The 24,573-nt window shown below is 37.5% G+C and overlaps 1 protein-coding gene across 4 annotated transcripts in view; it reads left to right on the top strand.

Annotated features, from left to right (window-relative positions):
* Nucleotides 1-24,573, top strand: part of RALGAPA2 (Ral GTPase activating protein catalytic subunit alpha 2) — a 136,199-nt gene that overhangs the window by 30,901 nt on the left and 80,725 nt on the right. For 3 of the 4 annotated variants that reach the window (XM_055725932.1, XM_055725935.1, XM_055725934.1), the window contains exons 10-24: nucleotides 278-508; nucleotides 2,625-2,798; nucleotides 3,689-3,826; nucleotides 4,433-4,581; nucleotides 4,989-5,100; nucleotides 5,841-6,078; nucleotides 6,601-6,765; nucleotides 9,553-9,693; nucleotides 12,541-12,678; nucleotides 13,199-13,293; nucleotides 15,273-15,366; nucleotides 15,522-15,698; nucleotides 17,838-18,031; nucleotides 18,517-18,615; nucleotides 18,875-19,030. In XM_055725932.1, the coding sequence (XP_055581907.1) occupies nucleotides 278-508; nucleotides 2,625-2,798; nucleotides 3,689-3,826; nucleotides 4,433-4,581; nucleotides 4,989-5,100; nucleotides 5,841-6,078; nucleotides 6,601-6,765; nucleotides 9,553-9,693; nucleotides 12,541-12,678; nucleotides 13,199-13,293; nucleotides 15,273-15,366; nucleotides 15,522-15,698; nucleotides 17,838-18,031; nucleotides 18,517-18,615; nucleotides 18,875-19,030 (2,301 nt within the window). The remainder of the gene's footprint in view (nucleotides 1-277; nucleotides 509-2,624; nucleotides 2,799-3,688; nucleotides 3,827-4,432; nucleotides 4,582-4,988; nucleotides 5,101-5,840; nucleotides 6,079-6,600; nucleotides 6,766-9,552; nucleotides 9,694-12,540; nucleotides 12,679-13,198; nucleotides 13,294-15,272; nucleotides 15,367-15,521; nucleotides 15,699-17,837; nucleotides 18,032-18,516; nucleotides 18,616-18,874; nucleotides 19,031-24,573) is intronic. The other variant, XM_055725933.1, reaches the window with a different exon arrangement.

Here is a 24,573-nt window from a genome sequence, read left to right as displayed (position 1 = left end):
CTTCTACTCCTGCCGCTGCACCCCTCCCTTTTTTTTGTCTTTATGGAGTGGGAAAAGTCTGTAAAGTATCCTGTTTGTATACTCTGCTTGATATATGTAGAGCAGAAGACTGCATTCCTTCATGGACCAAGTAGCATACTGAAAATTCCACCTCCTGACTGCTGGGATTCCAGTGTTGTGTGTGAAAAAGAGCAGTAGTATCTGCGTCTGTGTAAGTGTTCCAGATTTTTGGTGTATGCTCTTTCAGTTAGTTAATTAGGCGTTTTCTTCTGTGTAGACTGTTGGTGTTGTAAACCAAGATAAAAACACAGAGCTGGAAACCACTATGTCTTACGCAAGTGAGCAGGAGAGAAGCCATTCGAACAGCAGCACCTTGTCTGACAGAAGGCTCAGCAACTCCAGTGTCTGCAGCATTGAAGAGCAGCATCGGACCGTCTATGAGATGGTGCAGAGAATCCTCTTATCCACTCGAGGATATGTTAACTTTGTTAATGAGGTATTTCGACAAGTAAGTGTGTATGTTTAATTGCTATTGGTTTTTTGGTTTGTTGTTTTGGTTTTTTTTGTTAAAAAGAAATGTCATGGTTATGAAAGAGAACACTGTGAAGGCTGTTGGTCAGGTAACCAGCCAAACCTGATGCTAATCAAACCAGCACTCTTTTAGTCCTTCCTAGGTCTAGTTTTAATGATAAAATAGGAAATTTTTATGGGAAGTGAAGCTTGTTCCTGATGCCAGACTGCAATGTGTCTTACTTGTTCTTGGTATTATGATGTGATTTAAAGGTGTGTAAAGAGCTGTTAGCTTGCAGATGTGTTATTTGAATTCATAAGAGTTTTGTTCCTGTAATCAATGTCAGTATTCAATGTTTATATCAGCACTGATTGCTTCTACTAATAATTTTCATTGATTTGATACCTTTTCAATTTTTGGGGATAAAAATACATATGGACCTACCGGAGAGTCCCATTCTTTTTTTTTTTGTTTGGTACCAAGGTAGAAATTGGTTGAAGCAGCTGTTTCAGGTCACTGAAATGTGCAGAAGATACTCTCCAGCAGCTTGGTGAGCCCACATGCTTCGCTGTGAAGCATCTTGTGTGTCGGTGCTTTTCGGGGGCGGAATGGCACTGCACCGGCGGGCGTGCCGAGTGTGTGCCGATCCGCTGCGCCGTGCTGCCCTCTCCTGGTGGCTGTTCGCAGCATGCAAGGTTCGCCCAGCTTCCAGGGGACAAAGGCTAACGTGATGCAGTACTTTTACCTTTATTCAATATGATCAGTGGTCAGTAATTGAAACTGATAATGGTATTTTGTATTTATCTCTCCCTTACAGGAATCTCACTAGTTACTGTGATTTCCTTTACTTATTTCTGGGTTTGTTTGGTCTTTTTTTCTTTCTACCCTACTTTTTCTGAAGGCATTCTGTGTAGTGCCTATGCATCCCACTGATGAGCTGCTGTTTCTCTAATATTCTAGCAGTTGGATTCTGGTTTTTTCAGTTTCTGCATCCTTAATAAGTTGACAGAATTTATGGTGATTCTATGATGACAGTCTCTGTGGAGACATTTTCAGAAGTTTCACATACTTGCTGTATGGCACATATAAAATTGCTTTTGCAAGCTCTGCAATTTGTGTTGAAATCAGCTGTTGGATGTTGCACTTCATGCTGACTAGGGACAAGGAAGTGTACTATATGATGCAAAGATTTCCTGACCTGAGCAAGATACCTTTGTAATGGTTTTGCAACTAAACTGCGTATAGGAAATGCTATAGGTTTTGACTGTTAATCATAGAGAGTGGGTAGTTTCTTCGCAGTTGAAAGGACCTGGTTTTTTTAGTGTGAAAAATGTATTCTCATCTCTTTCAGTGTTTTTATAATATAGTGCATACTGATACAAATTTTTTGCAAAATGCGCTGCTTTTTCTTTTAATAAATGATATTTTCAGGCATTGATTTCTGTGCCTATTCACTACAGGGCTAAGGTCTTCCGTCACTACATTTTTTTCAGTCCATTAAGACATCTAGAAATGTGGGGAAGCAGCCAGTCTAGCCTTTGCAAGTGTTCAGAGGGGACATATTTACAGAATGATTCCCAAATACAGATACTAAGTAGCACGCTGACAATAAATTAATTCTGTTGATTTCCAAAACTGTAGTGAGAAAGGATCAAATACCAGCCACTGTTGTCCTCATCACAACTTACCTATCCTTGCTGAAATGTTATTTCACATTGTGTACTGCTGATGTAATTTGAAGTCATGTTCTCCATAAAGTGTAGCGTAGTACCCAGGTTTAGCCTGCCAGACCTCTATGGCTAGTAATGGCTTGTGAGGTGAATTCACGTTACGTTAGGGAGCTTGCAAGGAGCAAACCCAACTACTTTGGTTTTGTCTGAACAAATATAACATGGAAGTAATATGGAATTAATAGTTATGGAATTGTGGATGGTGTAGGTATTTGCATAGGCTGTTCATTAATTGTAACTCTTTCTAGGACAGACACAAAAATAAAAATTATGTATCCTTTTTTGAGCCATATTATTTATGGGTGGTGGTTTGTGAGTGTGTTTACATATGCATGCACATCTATGTCCTATATATAGTGAAATTACTTTACTTCCCAATTTAGGCTTTTTTATTGCCACCTTCTGATATATCTGCAACACGAAAAGTGGTGAAGGTATACCGAAAGTGGATACTGCAAGAGAAACCTGTGTTTATGGAGGAGCCAGACAAAAAGGAAGATGGTCAGGATGCTGTTGTCAACTTGGGAGATTCATCAGTGCAAACGGATGGTAAACATGTATGGTATCAGTGTTACTTGCTTTATTCTGTTTGCCTACAATATAGTTTAAGTCTTAAAATCGCTTTGTAAATGAGTAGCAATTTGGAAATTGTGTGGAAATCCAAGATTTAAAAATACTTCTATTTAAGGACTCAAAATTTAAAGAAATATTGAGTGTTCAGTAACACTTACGGAGTGCAGGGAAAGATTGCAGCTATTTTTCAGATGTAATTTGCTGATTGTTCCCTGCCTATACAAATATGAAGACAATAACTTAATGGAAGAAATACTAATAGGTTCTGCAGTGTTAGAATTTACACTGTCTGTTGGCCTAGTGCATGTAGGACTATTTCCTTTTGGTGGTAGTTAAAGGATTTGACAATATGTACTGATTTGTGTATACTGGGTGATATATTTTGATTCAGACACCTTAATCTAGGAAATCAAAGTGTAGATACAAATTCTGCACGTCATCTTTTTAATATCCTATACTGAACCATCAGTAAAAGTTGACTCTGACACTATTGACACTGTGAAGATATATAAAAGGCAGTTTTGTTGTACTGAGAGAGATTTGAGTTGAATTACAAGGTTCTGACAGATTATTTTTTTTTTAGAGGGCTTATAGTTTTGTCAGGTGTAAATTCAAATATTACTACAATCAGTGGCATAAAATGTGATGTAAAATATTTTAAATAATACAGCTGTTAAAACTTCGACAAACCTTAAATTCCATATACAGTCTGTTTGTTCAGAAGTCAAGAAATAATAGATAGGAATTCCTTGCTGAAATGAATGTAGGACGTGACAGTTCCTCCTCTTTTTCCTTTTGACACTTCAAATTATTTTGAATAAATACGGACGTACTCCTTTCTACTCTGTCACTAACTGAATGATGCTTTTGAAAGCTCTCCTCAGACCATTCAGGACATAAGCGCTCATCCAGCTGGGGAAGAACATACTCCTTTACCAGTGCTGTTAACAGAGGATGTGTATTAGAAGATGAGGACAAAAATGTTAAAGCTGGTACTCAAGCTGCGTTACAGGTGTGGTGTGCAGAAAGAGTACAAGGCTGTACTTTCCATAATCGCATAACTTACATTATAAATTATGATATGGTCTCTGAGATTAAGGAAAAGAACTACCAGCAGTTGATGGTTTTTGTAAGATATGATTTGGACTTCATTTATAACTTCTTAAAAACTGCATATTAAACCATGTGACCATGTCTTAGAGCCAGATATCTGTATTTTAAGATAGAAGGTTTGGGTTTTTGGTGGCTTTTTTTCTACTGTGGGTACTAGGAATTAGTCGGAACTGTACATTTGCGGTCATTGAACTTATTTATTGGAAATATTGGTAGTTGCTCAAGCATATAATGCCAGGAAATGAGTAGCTGGAGAAATTGCACTCTTGCCTGACCAAATAGAAGACATACCCACAAAGCCCTCTACTGTGTAATGCATGCCGTTGGTGGGTCAGTAATATCAGCTGACTTTTCACTAGAGCGGTGTAGAATAGCAAAGTGATAAGTAAAACATGAAACTTGCTCTGAGGAAAGTGAAAGGTTTGACTGGAGAAGCATTTTATTCTAAGTTTTGACTTTTTTTTTGTTCTACTGTGTAAGCTGACTGTAAATGCCTGTCTTGAAGGTATTCTTGACAAACTCTGCAAATGTTTTCTTATTGGAACCATGCATTGAAGTCCCTGTGCTTCTGAAGGAGCAAGTTGATGCTTGCAAAGCAGTTCTGAGTATCTTTAGGCGCATGATAATGGAACTGTCAATGAATAGAAAGACATGGTAAGCTTACTATATTTGCATAGTTTAAGAGAAAATTATGAACACAAACTTTATGGGGGAGTTACTGGGTAGGGAAAAGATTTGCTTTCTCAGGGTAGACGTCTTTACATAAGTTATGTTTGTGACTTGCCCCTGAATTGATTTGCGAGATTGCAGGTTCTGCAAATTTGACTTCAAGGTTCTGGCTGGTATTTCCACTCCTGACTACACCTTCTCAAAAATTAATTTTTACAGTCCAAACCCAATTAATGTTATCTTGCAAATGATCTGTGAAGTCTGACACGTGACCACATTATCAATAAGTAGAGGTTTACTGGATGGCTAAGAGGTTTTTTTGGTACATGAAAATTAACAAGTGCAATTAATAGGAGATGTGAACAAAAAGTACAATTTTGTTTTGGAACCAGGGAACAGATGTTACAGATACTCCTTAGAATAACAGAAGCTGTGATGCAGAAGCCGAAAGAGAACCAAATAAAGGATACATTCGCTCAGAGCATGTCAGGATTACTTTTCCGAGTGAGTGTTTGGGGGTTTTTTTGTTTGTTTAGGTTTTTTTCATGTTGTTTTTTCATAATGATTGCCCATTGTTTTGCATGCTACTATGAAACCCAGTTGTAAAACATGAAAAAATTCTCCTTTGCAGTAGTGTGAGTAATTATTTTGTAAAGCATTCCTAAGAGTGGGAGGCATTGATTTGATACATTCTTCAGGTCTCTATTACAAATGGTGGTGGAGCAGTCTCTTTGTGGGATATCTTCAGTGAGTATTTCTGAAGCATAAGCTTGATGTAACTTCCTAGACGATCAACTGGCAAGTCAAAATGGAGTTGTGTTGAACGAGATGAAAACATTTATACATCATATTGTACTTCGCATGCTCAGCTACAGTGTCTAGGCCTGAGTGTCACAGGTGTGGCTCAGTCAGTACCATCATTCTGTACATGTAGAAGACAGTTCTCCATTCTATTATTATACACAGCATATTATTTCAGTTTACCAGGGAACAGGTAGACCACCTAAAACATATGTTTTGCAATTTTTAGATTTCCTTTGTCAGTAACTTTAACAATTATATAACCACAGACTTTTGAGATTGTGTTTTGATGAAACATAGCCATGCATAATATCTGTGCATCATGAATAATCGGTGCTAGTATGCAGGTTGGCATTGACTTCATCAACGTGTTTGTTGGTGTTGGTGTGCTGAATTAATCTTGACAGAAATGCTTGAACTGTCATCTGTTTCTTTACTCTCAGACCCTCATTGTGGCTTGGATCAGAGCAAATCTGAGCGTTTACATTTCTCGGGAGCTGTGGGATGAGCTGCTCAGTGTTCTGTCTTCCCTGACGGACTGGGAGGAGCTCATAAACGAGTGGGCCAATATCATGGACTCTCTAACAGCAGTGCTAGCAAGAACCGTGTATGGGGTGGAAATGACAAACTTACCCTTGGATAAGCTCAGTGAACAAAAAGAAAAAAAGCAGAGAGGAAAAGGTTAGTCTCTGTGCTTCAGTATCAAACAAGTTAAATATTTAAGTTTAATCTTAGATATTAATTTAATCTGACGTTAAATACTGCTTAATCTAGTGTAAGAACCTGTTTAATGAAATGTGAAGTGCTTTGGATTTATGTATTCTCATCCTTCATTGTGCGACAAAAGGTAATTGGGGTCAATAGAAGATAGCTATTTAGCAGTTTTTAGAACGCACTTAAAATCAAGTCTTTTCTGTAGCAGAAATGAAACGTGGTTTCCTGTGCTGTGGTCTGGCATAGTCATCAATGTAAATTTTTTTCATGTATTTTTATTAAACTTTATTGATTACAGTATTTTAGCTGTATTTATGTGCTGCCTAGCAATTGATGCACATAGTTGAAGTAATGATTGGTTTTTATTAATAGTAAAAAATTGTCTGTTTGAAATATTAGTATTTTCCATGTCTGAGTCCATTCATACTTCAGCAAAAATATGTGCCAAAGCATACAATGCTAGAGAATTTTGTTTTCTTTATCTCTAAGGTGGCATTTTAGAGCCTCAAAAGACAGCTGTAGTAGGAAGATCTTTTTCATTAAGCTGGAAAAGCCATCCTGAAGTTGTGGAGCCAATGAGATTCAGAAGTGCTACAACCTCTGGAGCCCCGGGAGTTGAGAAAGCAAGAAATATTGTTCGTCAAAGAGCAACAGGTTAGACCTAACTAGATCCTTATATTCCCAAACACTCAGTAACACTCAAGTTTTAAATCTGCCTTTGAGTTGTGGTTCGTTCCAAAAGTAGTGCAACTTAATAATTAAATGCCTGAACAGAGGTTTTGCATGTACCTTTGTCTGGATGTCTTGACCATTACCAGTATGAAGGAAGAGTCAAAGTATTTCAGGAAAGTCTAAATATATGCTTTTAAATAAATTGCATTTAATGGCAAGTTAGTCCTGTGCACATTACAATTTTTTGTCAAGTACATCCCTAGTTTATCAATTCGTAAGAAAACATAATTAACATCAGTCAGGTAATACATATTGGTTCTGTACTTTCATACAGCTAGCCTTTTACTGTGAGCACAAGGTAAACCAGATATTTAATAAACAATTTCATCCTTTCCTATGAGCTTTATTTAATTTCTTAGCATGATGAGAGATGGTATAGCATCTCCCTTTCCATTTTTTCTCTTATGTATACTTCTGGAAAGAAGAAAATGTGAGAGGGGAGAATGGGGGTGTGAGAAGTGATGAGGGGATGTCTGAGACCCCCAGATACCTGATTTTTCAAATATTTCAGCATCCTAAATTTGATCTCTTTATTTCATGGTAACATGTTTCTGTGTTCCAGTTCCATGGGCTATGGATTAAAACTCTCCACAGAAAATCTGCTTTTGAATAGGAGATATTTTGCTGCACAGCTTCCTTCCTCATTCATGACAGATTAGTTGTGTTTCTTACCAGGAGAACTTGAAGGTGATTTAGTATGGTTTTTGTGGCTACAGGCTTCATGTAGCTAAGCCACAGTCTCCAGTTTAGATCACAAAATGTTTTGGCAATGGTGTCAATTCATTCTTTGGGTCTGTTTTATTTTTAAATTCAGCGAGTTCCTATTTGTGCTCCACCAGAGAACATTTCTTCTGCTATAGCATTTCTAACCTAGACTTCTCACCAGAGCAGCAGAGAACCTTGGAAGTATTGGTCCGTGAGGACTTCTCTTGGTTGTGTGCATTCAAATTAAAGGAACTTCCTACCTTCAGTAAGAAAAGCTTATTTGGTGGGGAGCATGTAGGCTGTCAGATAGAAGGATGGACTTCACTGTAAAAAGCCCGTAGTTTCATTTTGTATCTCGTGTTTATAAAAAAAGAGAATTTATTCTGGCTTTCATGGGATTTGTGAACATCAGTGGCTCCCAAATTGGCAAGTACAAAAAAGTTTTACTTTGCATATGCAGTTAGAAGAAATAATAATTTCAAATATACAAAGTGCATATCTCTAGAATTTTCTAAGGTACGAGTATTTAGAAACACAGAAAGCGTGTGCAGAGGTGTCATCTTCCAGAATGAAATGTAGAATGCCCTAAGGTGATTACAGAAACCAGGGCTGTTCATGGGACAGCTTTCTTGAGTAACGCAGATGTTGTTACAGGAACAGTGTCTCGCACTGGGGGCTTTTTTAAAAATCCCTATTCTCCTTCTGCCATTTAAAAATAACAGAAACCCTCTAAGTCAACACACAAATACCAGAGCCCCTCCTGCTTCCAGGTAAGACTTTCTTTTGATCTGCTGCTTGTATCTAGAGTTATAAAACTAAGAACTGAGTATTTCTGCAGCAGCAAAAGTGTTTTGCCCACTACCCTACTTGAGTGTTTTTGCTTCTTCCTTCCTTCCCTCTGTCTTCTAAGTGTCAGCATTGATATTGCCGTGTACAAGAAGAGAAACTGTTCAGTGAATAAGATGGGGTTTTTTCCTAATAAATGTTAGACACTTCCCTAATTCAGCATAACTTTTAGTAATACACTTCATGATAAATTGTTGCTTTTCTCTAAAGGACACCTTAAGCGTATGGCAAATGGCTATTAATGCATGAAATACCAAGTTGTTATTGATGATAGACAGCCTCTAGAGTGTTAGTCACTTGTTTTTCTGATGGCCTTTCTTTTTCTGAGAAACTGTGAAGCTATTTAATGTTGCTGTTGTGAAGAGAAATTCAATAAGGTATGCATTCAGACTGCACTTACCTTCTACCTTCCCTTGTGATGACTTAAGAACCCCAAAAACTTTCATGTAACTTGCATCCCTTTCATCATCCTGCTCAGAAACGTAAAAAACAGGGCATGGTACCCCAAAACCAGAGTCCACTGGATATTCAAGGTGTAAGGAACTTCAGGAGGTCATCAAATATAACTACTTGCTCAAAGCTGGTCAGGTCAAACCCAGGTACTCTGGGCTGCATCCAGTCTGGAGCTGGGATGTCTAGTTTTAAAAGCAGAACCAGAGGCAGCTATGTCTTTAGATCAGTTTCTGAGAAACAAACACACTGTGCTATTTCTCAGGTGAAAATGGATTGTTTTCAGCAGAGATGAATGAATGTCAGAGGTAGCTGTTTGCAGGGGGAGCATTGCTAGTAGAGGGGAATTTGAATAAGTTTTTCATTCTTTATTTTTGAGCTATATGGACTGCAACAGGTACTTCAATAAAAAAAAAAAAAGTCAAATTAACTCAGAGACAGGAATCGTACACCGACAAAATGAAATACTCCGCATGGTGGAACTGCTGTGATTCAGAAATCACAGATTATTGCACTTCCAAAGTGTGAGATACAGTTGCACATTAGTAACTTACAGCTTATAGGAACTACTTCTGGGCTTAATGTTGTAATTTTTTTTTTTTTTTTTTTTTTGTCCAAAAGCATTGTTTCATTGTATCATGACATTCAGAACTCCAAATATTTCATTATTTCTTCTGACATAATTATTGCTTTATTTTTTCCTGGAAGCTAAGCGAAGCCAGTCTATCAGCAACTGTGTTCATCTTTATGAGGCTTTGCCAGCCACTAAAAGTGTACCTCTTCTGCTTCACACTGTGAGCTCTCTCTTACCTGGTATCTCTTACACTTCTTGCTCTCACAGACTGTCAGGTACTGTACTTTAAAGTCATCTTTTATAAAAATGTTCCTTATATTTTTAAACTGCTGTCTCTCTGTTCCTTTTCTGTCCAGTTGATTATTCTTCAGTAATGTGGCATTAGATGTTTTGCACTGGTTCTTTTTCCATGCCTTGGATTTATTCAAAACATGGTGTTAAGTAATATTGGGAGCCATGATGAGACAGGCCAGTTTAATGGGAGCATATCTTGTCATTTTTCAGAGTCACAAAGGATGGCAAAAAGTGGCTACTTCTAATGCTTTTTTGATATTCTGTCATTGTCAAAACAACTTTTTTAGGGGAAAGGAGAAGACCAGTATCTTTTCAAGAAACTACCCTAGAAGCTAGTTGAATGCTGAAATGTATGAGCTAGCGCAAGCAGAATATACAAAGAAATGCAGCTGGTCGAGCTACTTCATTTGAAAGAAAAATCTCATACAGTCTGTGTTACCCTCAGTTACAAATCGGTGCTTATAAATGCGGATTTTGTTTTTTCTTCTAAAGAATTCTTCCTGTAGTTATTGATTCCAGAAGCAAATTTAAAGATTTGTCTGTGCCTCTTGGCACGTTTCAATAGTGTTTTGATTTATTTCAAAATGTTTACAATACTGCAAGCAATGTAGTTTTTGTTCATCTTAACATTAAAGATTACCATTAATTACAATTAGATTTGTATTACTTAGTAACTAAAGTAAAATTAATTTAAATTTCTTAATAAAGAAACCCTTCTATTTATGTTTACACTTTCAATTACTTGATTTAAGTTTTAATATAGTGCAGACCAAATATACTAAGGATTAGGAATGCAAGAGCTAAAGGCAGCAATCCAGATTTGGGCATTTTTGTGGTTATTTGGACTGAAACAGGTGTATTTTTGCTCAAAAGTGTAGTAAATTTTTTTCCTGCTTTTGATACAGTCTTGTCCTGTGGAACTTGCTGTTGCAATAAATAAAGCTTCAACAAACTGTAAGCATATGACTTCTGAAATGAATTCTATATTGGTATCCAGACATAGATGTAAAAAACGGGTGTAATGGCCTGAGAATACAAAGCTCCTTTGTTGCAGGGCACTCATCCTGTTGCCCAGCCAAGATGGGTTGGTGGAAGTAGCGAGGTCATGTTAGCAGGCTTTCTTTTGGTTTGTTTCCATCTAGTAAGTCTCTGAAAATACGACTTTGTCACCTCCCACATTTCACTTCCTGAAAGGGGTTTCTGACTCTTGAGCTCTAATCAGAGCTGTTAGCTGCGGTAGCAAGAAAAGAAAAGTTTTGAATGTGGTGTACTATGGCTCGCAAGGGATTCTGATTCTGTGAAATATCCTTAGTGTTCCTTCATCTCAAGTTATCTTCAGTTGTAACACTGAAATAGTTCTAGCTAGTGAATTTATTTTAGTATTTTGTTTTATTGCTTTCTGTAAGACTTAAAGTCAACAGTGATGCTTTGAGGTCAGTTGAGTACCAGAACAGGTAGGTTTTGTACATGTGTATTTGTGAGAACTTCCTGAAATGCATGTGGCTTTGTTAGGTATTTAAGTATTGTTCAAACTCACCTGACAGTATAGATTGAATGAACTAAGCACACTGTCCTCCTGCAGGCTGCTGTTGCAGTCTGTGCATATCTGTCTTAATCTCATATCCTGAGGGGCTGTGCTTGCTCATTTCTGAGGAAGTGTAGTCTCAGTGTCTGCGGGGCAGGCAGGAAGCAGAGCAGCGGAAAGAAGGCAAGAGAAGGAGAAAGCTGGTGGAAAGGTCCCTTTTATTTAATATGCATATTGTGTAACTATATGCTGAAAGAACTCTAGAAGACTTAATAGTTCAGCCCATGTTCTTCATTGAAAAAAAGGAATTCAAGGGTTCTCTTATAAAGAGTTGTTGGAGCAGCATTTTTTCATAGTTTTTTAAAGAAGGAAAATAGCATTGGCGGTGCAGATTGAACACCTTGACAGTCTGCTGGTGGATCTGTTGGGTCAGCTCGTGACGGGGTGTGTGGGCCACCTCTCTGGCTGCTTTCTGGGAAAGGAGTTAGTAGTCAGCTTAAGTAGAGCAGGTGGCATTCACCAGTGGAATGGCCCTGTCTAAAAGCACTGCTACTGAATGGGAACACGCTTGATCCCAAATATTACTTTTATTTTTTCCTTCCCCCACCAGTGCTGGGAGAAATGCACTTCTTAAAAGCATTGTGTTGCAAGCTAATCTCAAGAGTACCTGTTGCTCCTTCCCCAATATGTCAGTTTACTTCCTCACTTGAATTTTTGTGCCACAGTCTCCTCTGTTTTAATTTCTCATTTGCAGTTACAGCAACCAAACTGCATGATTCAGTTTGCCCTCACAAACTAAGCTGGAATCATGTAGCTCAGATCTTTTTTCACTCTGAACTGTTGCTTTCTTTATTCTCCCCTTTCCCTCTTTATGAAGTCAGTAAGCAGAGCCATCTCTTCTGCACTCTGCATTTATAGTAGTTTTGCTGCCTTTCCTCTATTGTTTCTGTTTCCAGAATGGACAAGGTCTAGTTTGGGTCTCTAGCACTGAAAAACATAGCTTTGTTCACGTGATGCCCTCCGGTGCTTCCTTGTGCACTTTGAAACCCCAGAGTAATTTCTGTCCTTTTTCTAGACTTTTTACTGCTTGCACTGTTCATACATCTCTCTCTAAACTTTTAACATTTTTCTAAGGGTATTTTATAAAGCTTAACTTCTGTGACAAGGTGTTTTATTCTAGCTTTGTAACTTGGTAATTTTAAATGTTCGAATGGGTCACTTTTTTGTATAGCTTTCTTAGTAAGGAGTTCACACGTGTATAATTCTGAAGTCGTGCAAACATGTGTCTCGATTAAATCAACAGAAGTTGAAGAATCTCAACAGATGGAAAATCCAACAGGAACAGAAACTACAGGCCTGTTTGCAGACCAAGAACAGCAGCTAACTCGTAGTAGCAGCACTTCAGATATTACAGATCAGTTTCCATCTGAATTTTTTCAAGGTAATTTTGATAAAATACAGTGATACTGTACTGATGAAGAAAATGTGTTGAGACTTCTTCAGCCTCATGAATGCTCTGATCTCCTTTGGGATCCAGCTCTCTTCTAAAATCATGTTTATCTTGTTTTCTTAGTAAATATATTGTTGATATCTTGTTGAAAGAACTAATTTTAAGAAGTTACAGATCACAAGTGCAGGGCGTGACCATTTATAAAGCAAGGTGGTTTAAAATGAAACCTTTGCATGATGTATTTTGCACATAATGAACTTCTTTTTACTGGCTTGCATTTAAATCTTGTGTATTCATGCGAACAGTTCTACTTCTGTTCCTATCGTGTATGTTATACTTATGAAGGATTTTTCAAAACATCCTGTATTCCATTTTAATGTTTTATTACTTCACTCAGCTATAAATGTAAGAAGCGTACATGTAAACCATAACTGAAATTTTCATATGATTTGCTATGTACTTTGATCCCCAAAATGTCTTTATTTCTTGTTTATTTTCTAAATTTCTTAAGGTAAAAAGGCTGGAAGTTCTCATAATTTAACTTCAGACTCCAAACCAGTTCAGGAAAATAAGGGATATATCAAGAAGGAACATGAAGGAGAGCAAGTAAGGCACAATAGAAAATGATTATTGATAAGATTCTAACAATGTTTCCGTTTCCAAATCCTAAAAGGTATCTCATTAGAAATAAAAGTGTGGAAAATCATTAGCCATATTTCTGGTATCTTAATTGGGAATTGAGCTGTAGCTGTTCATTGTGCTATTTGGTATGGTCATTCTGTGTCTGCTGATCTTGGCTGCTTATGCACTTTTGTGTAATTGGCTATATTCTAGTCTTACATAAGACTTGTACTTTTTTATATTAAATATAAACAAGTTCATAACATTAAAAATATAAATGATTCATGGCTATTGCAGAGCTGCAGTACACTGGAATAAATGTTTGGCGGTTTAAAGTACTGGGGAAAATGCGTTCTTTCAGCACAATTTGTATCACCAGCTATGTATTGCAAATGTCTGTATGAGTTAACATTAGGACAGGCAAGCTTTTTAAATTTTTAATGCAACTTGTGAATAAGAAGTAGAAATAATAACTGGCTGAGGCTTCTAATCTTTGTGGGAGAATAATGCAATACAATGTGAAGGCCTTCAAAGATGAGATTCAGCTTGGACTTTGGCTTTCCTGTACGTCTGGACTTACAGTACCATTAACTCTTAGCTCTAGAATGGAGACACCAAGCGTTTTCTGCAGAGTGATTTTAAGTGCTTCGGGGATAATAGTGTGTCTCAAGAAGGAAGGAAAACCTAGACCGCTTTGCATAGGCGAGGGGAGAGGAAGAGAAGTAAGCTCAGTAGCTGGGAGAATTAAAAATTAACCTGTCTCGCTGTTCTGTTTTAGTGACATGTGTTATGAAATATTCACAAGCACATGCTGCCAGGCTGCTTCCAGTGTTGCATTTTCACCCTTTTTGCAAGCAGAAGCTGGGGTTTGACCATATATTCACTGCATCACTTGCTAACGTACTGTGAGAGCCAGTTTGACTTCATATCACAACCCACTGAAATATTGTCAAAACTGATCACTAGGAGCCAAGTTTGCCAGGGAAGATAGACGTTGCAGTCTATCAGGCAGCGCAGGCAAACATGTATTTCTTGGGAATGATTGTCAATTCTCTTTAGTATAAAATAAAATTTAAGAAACCCTGCCTATAATGTTACATAATATGATTTCTACAAGCCACTTGTCTCTTTGGTGGCAATAATTGTTTTCTCAGATTTATGCAGAAAGAATAAGCAGGTTAATGTCTGGTCAGTGGATCAGAGGTTGCTTCAAGGAATTTATTTAAAAATACTAATAACTGCAAATTTCAGAATGGAATTTCAGAAATGTTAGCTGAATTTAGGAATTTTAGGGTAGAGATTCCTTCAGCAGCTAGATAAAGTATGCTCCTAGGGGTAAGGCCTTGGAGCTTTTTATTGCCTATTTGCAGCAGAAAACATGATACTCTATTTTTCTGGCCAAAGTTTTGCTTTTGTAGATGACATGGAGTTGCAAGAAATGTGAATTTGAAGGTGATCTGTCAGACGGAAGGAACAACAGTTTTATGCGCAGGGACAGGGCAGTATCATCTGGAAGCAGAAAATTATCTGAAGGGTTTTCAGCAAATAGCCTAGAAATCTGTTTGGCGAAGGAGGAGGTAAACAAACAAAAGATCGGATGCCTTGCCTAGGTTGTTTTGCAACAGAATAATGCCCTGACATAAAAGATGACAACTTTCTTCCTGAGAGATTTTTTGATGCTTTTGAAAGTATTGAATGATTTCAGATTTGTAGGAAAATGTAAGTAAAAAGCCCTGCTTGTTGGTATGAAATCTGAGTTAAAGAAAGGGAAGATAAAGACTGAAATTGAAAGCCTGGTGGTTTCCTTAAGATGTTTAAAGATATTTGAGTAGTCTAAGTATTTCTGAAAATATCTTGACTGACTTGTATGTAATTAATTCCTAATAACTGTGTATCTCAGATTTGCTAAAATATGATGTAGTTTTCAAAACTGTAATAAGCTGAGAATTTTTTTTTCTCTGAAGGTACTAGTACAAAGAAGAAGCAGTAGTACAGCTGAACTAGATTTGAAATCAGACTTGCAGCAATCGCATGGAAGTTATAGAGAGAGAGAAAAAAGTGAGTTACAAGAAATACAGTATTTTTAAGTGTAGCAGTTGAAATCAGTGTTGTAATTTTGTCATTACAGATATATTAGATGCTTTACTCATCACGCTTTGTAATGCAGTCTTTAAAAACAGGATTTGTGATCTTTGTTAATCCTCTTGCTTTAGGTGAAAGTGTTAGCAGCGACACGTCCATTGGCTATAATAATGAAGTAGAGATCACACTCATCCCCTGGCAAGCTTCTGAAGAAGACCACGAAGTTAATGCGTCAGCAGATATTTGTGTGGATCCTGATGCTCCTCGCTGGCTTCAACTTAGTCCTTCAGATACTGCAAATCTAACAGGTACTGTAGTCTAGAAAATGTATTTACTGTTTTAGATTTTTATCTCAAAAAGGAGCTTATAGTTTGTTTGTTAAAAAATGTTTCATTTGGCAAGTATCACCAAGTTCCATTGATAATATTCATTCAAAAGTGAACTTTGACTGCTCAGAGTCTAAGCAATGTGGATAATCAGATTGAAGCTGACATAGGTGCCAATAAATTGTGATCGAGAAAATGATCGCACAGTTGACAATTACTGGGTTGTTTGTAGTGTCCAGTTACTACTAACCAGCGAGTTGTGATAGCTGATCACTTGTGCTCTTAGCCTGCCCCAGTGTTCAAGTAAAATAATTTAATTTCTATTTTAAGTTAATAGGTTTTATTTCATAGCAGAATGGTCTAAGGAAATTCCTTACAGTATATTTTGACTGATAGGAAATAAGTGGTTAATTCACAAAACTTCTCTCATCTTAATCCTGTTACCTTCCTTATTTATACTTCGAAGTACACAATGCCTGTGCTCCAGTAGGATGTGATAAATGGCATTCTTGGAAGAGTTAATTTGGAAGTAAAAGTCCTTTGCCTTTTCAATTTATTTGTAGTATCTTTAACATATGCAACACTTACGATTATTGAAATGTTTTAATTCCTTGCAATTTGTAAAGGTACTTCCCCATCTAATAATGTGAGTCAGATGTTATTTCAGTAATTTAATGCAGTAACATATGAAATATCTTATAGGCTGTTTTTGCTAGTAGATATATAGTTTCAAGGAGATTTTTTTCATATTCACTTTTTATTTGAACGATCTCTACTTTAATGAACCAGCCCACCTAGTTCAACAGTTCAGACGACCACTGTTGTCCAAAAGGTAGCATGTAATACAGTACATGATAAGGATTATTACATGTGATAAATTCATTGCTTGCAGGCATTGCTCCTTTGTGTGCACAAAGAGAAAGAATTACATAAAATAACCTGAAAGGTAATGTAGATGAAAAAGAAAAATGGGGTAAAAAAATGTGTAGTTGTCCAACAGAGCCAATATGCCCTTACTGCATTTCTGGTTCTCACCCAAGTCACTTTGTTTTGCTCTAGAAGCGTCTATGGTGTAAGGCAAACCAATACTGAACCACTGAACAGCATAGGTGCAATTTCTCTGACAATAGATCCTGTTGAGGATCACTCTGATGTGCTTAATAAATAACATGTCTTTTAACACTTCGGGAATTCATAATGCTACAACACCAAAAAAATGTGAAAAGAAAAAAAAAAATCCCAAAAGCTTTTTTAAAAAATAGATTCAAGCATACATAAAAACATCTAAAATCGCTTTTATTTTGCTAACTTACTTTGGGTCCTGGGAGGACACAAATTATTTCCCCCTGCCTGTGTAGAAGTTTCCTGCAACTTTCCTCAAAACACTGGCTGCTGAGCAGTGCAGCGTGCCCCAGGGCTGATTCTGCCTGCAGACAGACTGTTACGCAGCTCTCCCTGGTCTGATAGAAGATAATGTAACATCTCTTTGTCAGGAAAATTTGCACTTCAATACAGAATTTTTGTTCTACTGCTTAAGCATATTAATTCCATTATCTTGACAGTCTTCACAAAATCCTGCTTTCCTTCTGAGATAGCAGTATGCAAACTGAGGAATGGCTTCTGTATAAATGATAGTGCCTGAGTATATTCTTCCGCACTAGGAGTGCATACTTTTTAGTTCCTTTGTTCAGTTGCATTTTGAGGTCATTTTATACTGTGTGATCTTAAAAGAAAGGACTTTTCAAAACAGAAATATTATCTGTAAAAACTAGCTATTGATTGAATAAATCTCTACATGTTCCGTTCAACTGCATTTGCCTCCCTGCTAAAAAAACCCAACCAACCAACCTTGAATGGGGGCAGTCTGTCTGATATAAACCTGATCTACAGCTGTGGCATCTCTATGTGGAAGACCCTTTAGCCTCCATTTTCTGCCATATCTTTTTTTTTTCTTTGAATCATGTACCAACTCGAGTAGTGAAAAAGAGAGATGATTTGGTGGGAGAGAATACTTCTGAGGTGTAAGACGATTACAAGGAGTAATGTGCCTGTTTTATTGACCAAATCTATACTTGCACTGCATTTCTAATTCATGGAAATTGAACTTTTTAAAACTTACAGACAGTAGTGAATTCCTTGCTGATGACTGCAGTATAATTGCTGGTGGAAGCCTTATCGGTTGGCATCCTGATTCTGCAGCTGTTTTATGGAGGAGGATCTTGGGAATTCTTGGAGATGTGAACAATATACAGTCACCTAAAATCCATGCAAAAGTTTTTGGGTATCTCTATGAGTTGTGGTATAAACTTGCAAAGGTATTGTATATGATGCTTACCTCTAATGATGAAAACTTTTTGCTATAAAAATTATTATTATATTTGATTTAGTGTTAGCATCTGGAACCATAAGCATGAGATTTGGAGGGTTCTGTCATAAAGAAAGCTGATCTTGATTGATTTCTAGTATGTATACCCCATAGAGAACATTTCTGTCCAATGACAAGGTAATCCAGATTAGTTAAATGGGGTGAGGAAACAGTAGCAAAGAAAATAGAGGTATAGAATACTGCAAGTGTTAGTATTCAATGTGAAAACACGTGTTATGACCTAAAATGGTAATATTTGCTTAGGCCATGGGGAAGCACAGTATAGAACACTCTTTCCTGGTAGTTTTAAGTAGGAACTCTGTATTGCACAGAGTGTAATGCCTTAAAGTAAATAAAATAAAATGAAAAATTATTAATAAAGAGCATTAATAAAGTTATCAGTTTTATTAACTCTTTTCTTTTAAAAAACATTAGATAAGGGACAACCTTGCTATCAGTGTGGACAATCAGTCTACTCCCTCTCCTCCTGTCTTAATTCCTCCTCTCAGAATATTTGCATCATGGTTGTTCAAGGTAAGTTATTTCTAAAATTTTCACACATTAGCAGTTTCTTCTACGTTAGTACTGAATTTGTGTATGTTTAGTTGTGTTATTTTTAATATTTACAGTCACTGCTGAGAAGGTGAATACCTCCAAAGGCTGTTTGGACTTGAATCTATTTTATTAAATACACTGATTTGCTTTATGGAAAATCTGCTGAAGATACAGTTTTGTGTTAGCTGGCTGCTAGAAAAAAAAAAAGTAATAATACAAAGGTTTTACTCTTTTTCAGGCAACAACCCTGCCAAATGAATATAAGGAAGGCAAACTTCAGGCATACAGGCTGATCTGTGCTATGATGACTAGGCGTCAAGATGTTCTGCCAAATTCTGATTTCCTGGTTCATTTTTATTTTGTGATGCACCTTGGCTTAACAAGTGAAGACCAGGTACAAGGCTTACTTGATAAAAAAGTTTTATTACTGTGTGCTGATGGAAATGTCTGGATTATCATTTTTGAAGTTCTGAAGCAGAAGGGAAGCAATGCTTTGCAACAATTGTTGCATGAAATTACCCTTTGTAGCCTGGTCTGTACTTTTTTTCCGATTGTGGTCTTAACTTTCCCATTGCTCTCCCAGTTACAAATTTTTAAATAACTATTTATTTGTGACTTATTGTTATGACTGCATCACAGACACATGTTGATGTTTCTTTCTCGTTTTCCTGACTTTTCTGAGGAATAATCTCAGTGAGCAGTTTCTGTCCATCTGCATTGCACAGTTAGTAGCTGGATCAAGCTGGTCACATTACAAATGTTCAGTCAGGTGATACTAAGTCTTGAGTTACACCGTGTGTTTGACCAGTATGTTTAAACTTTGGTTCTACCAAAGCGGGAGCCTCGTGTGTCCAATGGCCCTACTACATTCCTATATGAGCAGTGATGCTGTGAAGTCAGTGCTCCCGAAGCAGCCACTGGACTTAGTCTGTTGTTCGGGTTATTTACAGCTTCGGGGAGATAGTAGTTACTCCCAGCTCATGTTACAAACGTTTTTACCTTCTATCATGAGATAAAATGCTAGATAGGATCTCGGGCAAAGGAGGGGCTGCAAAGAGCTTTGTTGGTTTGAGCAGTGTCTGCTGTTATCATGCCCTTTGAATGCCCTGTGCCATTGCTTGAAAGTGTTTCCTCAAAAATGAGAATTAATGTCATCTCCAGACTTTTCCCCTTCAAAGTTAGTCCTTCAGGGATGTTTAGAACTGTCACACTAGCTCTTTTTAACTGGTGCAAAGGGGACTGAAGGGAGAATGGAGACAGAAGGTTATCTTATCACTTTAACTGAGGGGTGCTGCCAAAACATTCTGTTTCTGTGGATAAATGTTGTTTCTAGGTCCCCGTGTCCTGCGTTGGCCTAATCAATAAAGTATTCAGTGGGAGATGACAAAGAGACAATCTGTCGAGATGTAACAAAATTATTGGTCCACGGAAACAGCTAAATACTCATAAAAACTATAAGAAATACTCTTCAGACAAAATAGAGAATATCTAAAACAGTTTCCTTGTTTTTTTGTAGCTGTAGGCGTGAGTTTTCTTCCTTAAAAGAGATAGCCTAATAACGGCGATGGCTGGAGCTGTGCTGGGATGCCGGCAGAGGGCATGCAGAGCCCTTCGTAAATCCCGCAGAGTTCACTGCTGAGGCTTCAGAGTTTGTTGTGGTGCCTTTAGTAGGCCAGCAGCAAGTGTCTTGCATGGGTTTGGGTATTTCTGAGATGAAAGAAAGACATAATGGATTGTTATGAGACTCTTGCCCTCTGAATCTCAGTTTTCCTCCTTAAAAGTCAGAGCATTTGTCTTTATGTCTTTATTTAAAAAAAAAAAAAAATAAGGCGGGCGGTGGGGGAGGGGAGGAATAGAAAGGAAAGAATTTTCTTCTGGACAAACCTGAAAATCCTGACTGCTGTTGAAACTTAGAAAAAAACATAAGCATCTGCTATTCATAAAGCACAAATGGGGAAAAAGAATAGTGTAGTAGGAACTCCCCTTTTTGCTGCTCTCAGTTGTTACCTGGGAGTAATGAAGAGTATGTTACTCTTTCATGTCACTAATGCCATTCAGATTTCAGTTTAACGCTAGTTGTTAGTGTACAGAGTAACTTAATTCCCCTACAAAAAAAAAGACTGTGACAACACCCACTCTGACCAGACCCCTGAATTTTAAATACCACACCACATTAAATACTCACTTAATTTCTTGTGTTTTAAAGCCTGATGTAGACCACATTTTAAAGAAAATACTCATTTTTATATTTGAAAAAACAAAGACCCTTAAGTCAATATTGCAGCCACTGCTGACACAGAACCACAGGGACAGCAAATACTAGTAGTTTTAAGACTTAAGTTGTTTTCATCTACACATTTCCATGAAATGGCCAGACTTTCAGAGGTGTTCAGCTGTTGACAGTTCCTTTTTTCTAAGCTAAAGGGTGCTCTTTTTTTTTTTTTGAAATCTGACCACTTCCTGGAGAACCAGTTTCTATATAGGAACTGGCAGATTTTTGAAATGTAATGTTGGTTGGTTTTGAGCTGTCTTTTAGCCTGCTTGTTGCGGTTTTGTGTTAGTAACAGTTCTGCAGATTTTTAAGCTTCTTGCTGCTGGGCGCGTTGGATTTCAGTCCTTGTGCAAAGTTACAGTCCAGAAGCTGAAGGTGGTGGTGAAGTGAAGACGGAGTATTGAAGGCAAGACCCCACGTTGCACATTGTTCCAGGGTTTCCCAGATACTTAGCATGCTGCTGCTTTTTTGTTCTTCCTTGCCTTGCTCGGTTTTGGGTTTTTTTTGCCTCTTGGTGGCAGACTTGACCACAAGTTTTCCCTGCTTTCCTTAGCTATGAAACTGCTTGAGGTGTTAACTTACGGTGCTTTCTAGCTTGGATTCTCATGTAACGTGTTGATATGGGGCATGATCCTTATATCTGTTTCTTTATTTTCAGTATGATTAGCGTCGAGGTGATACTTGATGATGGGTGGTGAAACTAGTCAGACAATTTGGACATTGAGGGTGACATCTGCTGGAACTACAAATGCAGGAACACGTAGTATGAGGTAGAAGTACCTCCTCTGATAAATGCAAACAGCAAAGCGTAATGTGTGCATTGCAAAGCACTTTGCCGTCATAGGGTCTCGCAGCTTCCTGTGAAAAACAGGATGATGTACAATGACCACAACACAGTACTGGTGCTGATTTTGTGATTTTTGTACTTCTCAGTGATTTTTGGTATATGCTGTTACCTGATAAACCTCTTATAAAAGATGGTGTGATATTGTGGAGCGCAAGGATCATTGGAACATGGATCCTTGTTCTTCAGCACTCTGCAGAATCTGTCCCCACCAAAGCATGGTTTCTAGGATTCAAGTTACTGTGTATCAAAATAAACTTTGGTGCAGATCTTTTTAGTACAGTTTGTTTTTGTTTTCTAAGCACAAGCATAAATTTCCCACTCTTAAGGAACATTAACAGGAGAAATGGGGGGGAGGTTCTTATGGAGGAATTTTTCTTCTGTATGTATGGGGGAATGCAACAGAAAGGTAGACCAGCTCAAGGAAATCACATTGGTTACTTCAGAAGAGCTTTTTAGGTGGCTATGTAATTTTTAAAAATTACAGTCAGAAACCTCTTTGACCTGAATGTGATTATTATTTCAATTAGCATCAGAAATGTTTATTTGTGAAATATATTTCTCTTTCCACTCCTCCTTTAAGGGTATGAGTATACAAAGTTTCTGCTGTATTTTGTAGGTTTTGGTGTCAATAGAAAAACAAAATAATATATTTTTGAATATGATTATCAATTAATACAATATTATTCCCAGCAAGTGTAACCTAACTTTGCAGATTTGTCTCATGGGATATATAAAAGAGCAATGTAAGGGTATATTTTATAGAAAGCTCCCATGGCACTCTGAGTTCAAGATGCAGCAATTAGCAGATGAGAAAGGAGATAGCAAGGTAATGAGCTGCATCTAATTTGTCCATGTGGAAGTGTCTAACAACAAACATCTCTGTATGAAGAAGTGAACAATTCTCCGCAACAATTGCATCACCTTTTCAGGTGGGAGAAGTCATTGCATAAACAGCAGTGCAGAGTAAGTCGCAGTCTGGCGTTGTAATTACTTCCAGCTTGCGAAGGGGCCTGAGGTCAGGGGGCAAGTGACCATCTGCGGGATGATGATTCTCCCCCTGTAATGCTCAAGTCAGTGGGCATTTTTCTGGTGCTGTAGTGAGCCTGGACTTTTACCCTACAGTTTTTTATGAATGAAGTTCCCTGAGGCTGACCACCTTCCCTCCCTGACCTCCAGTGTAAAAGAAAGTGAATTTGGACGTTCACTGCCATGTTGTGGGTTAGTGGAGGTAGTTCACCTACGATTGCTCCAGATCCTTGTCTAGAACATTGAAAACCATTAAATGCTCTTGAGGGGTGATTTTTAGGATATGCCACAGGGTAGCCTGTTGCAGTTTGGGCAGTCGTAGCTGCTTTACGCTGCTAGGTGAGACTGGTGGTTGAAAAACCTCTATTTCAGTGGTCACAACTATACACATCTTTTGATCTGGATGATAAGTATAGCTTTTCAAATTAAATCAAAGTCTAATACTGCAACGCACAAATTTTACAAATAACTGAACCAGAAAAGGAAGTGTATTTTATTATTTCTGCTAGTTGCTTACTGTAGCAGTAATTTTTGCTTCATGAACTTTAAAAAGTCTATAAACATCTCCTTGCTTCATAGCTTCCTTGGTTTTGCTGAAGGACAAAAGTACCAAAACATGATTCCAAAATACTGCTAACACTATTCAACCCCTTTCTCAGAAAAGCAACTATTGAGACAATTCTGATTCCTCAATTCTGGTACTTTTGGTACTTCAACAGTCCTTATATATTACGGGTGTTTTTCTCCTAAAACCCCTAGCTGTGTAGTGTCATTCTTCTAGAAAGTCTTACCCTACTACCAGGGCTTTGGCATCAGCTAATGTGCTTGGTGTAATCTAATGTCAACACGTGCCATCAAGGTTTTGCCCAGTAGTCAGAGGTTATCGAAAAGTGAACTAACAGGTCAGTTATATTCCTGACATTTTGAATTAGTTTTAACAAACAAGTTTAATAAAAGTGAAATTATACTGGCTTGCCAGAGTATCTTTGGAATAGAGTGCTTTTACGTATATTTATACACACACACATATATATACATACATCTAATATATAAAAGAAGATATTAAGGAATATAAAAAGTACAGATTTCAGAAATCCTCTGTGGGAAGGACAGCTAGTAGATGAGGAAAGAGACTGTGCTGATGGCTTTTAGTTTAGTGATGTTAAGGGCAGAACAAATGTTAAATATGGAAGAAAAAAATCCACCCAAGTCCAAATGAGTTGACAGATGTCCTTGGTGATTAAATTTCAGCACATGCAGACCGGACTGCCCACAGGACACAGCCCAGCTGCAGACGGAGAAGTTAACAGCTATGTTTTTAGCTTGATTCCTTTTAGCAGTAAAAGGGTGACTTAGATGAAATACTCTTATCAGTAAAGATGGTGATATACTAATGTATATTATGCTTGTCTATAAGCCTTTTAATTTGTTTAAAATATACTGTTGTTAACTATGGAAAGGAAGCTACACCAGTTGTTATGTGTTAAGCTTATGTAGAAACAGTGGTTATGGGTCTTTGTATGAGATGGCTGATTTATGGTATGAAGCATTTTTTAGTGGAGTTGCTACTGCAGAAGCCATATTAATTACCTATTTGTATTAACACTGATCTTTTCTTTTTTAAAACACTGAAGTTTTACAAAAGAAAAAATACTTGTGAGCTTCTATATCATTGTGTTAAGTTCTTATTCAACGGTGAGGAGCCTTCTAGACTTCTCAGCCGTTAGTGCTGTTCACTGGCACATGTATTAGCTGGGTAGAGCACTGTCTTCTACAGGTACAATAAATGAGC

The sequence above is a fragment of the Falco cherrug genome, chromosome 13 (assembly GCF_023634085.1).
Source record: "Falco cherrug isolate bFalChe1 chromosome 13, bFalChe1.pri, whole genome shotgun sequence".
Classification (NCBI taxonomy): domain Eukaryota; kingdom Metazoa; phylum Chordata; class Aves; order Falconiformes; family Falconidae; genus Falco; species Falco cherrug.
This window is presented reverse-complemented; position numbering and strand designations above follow the sequence as displayed.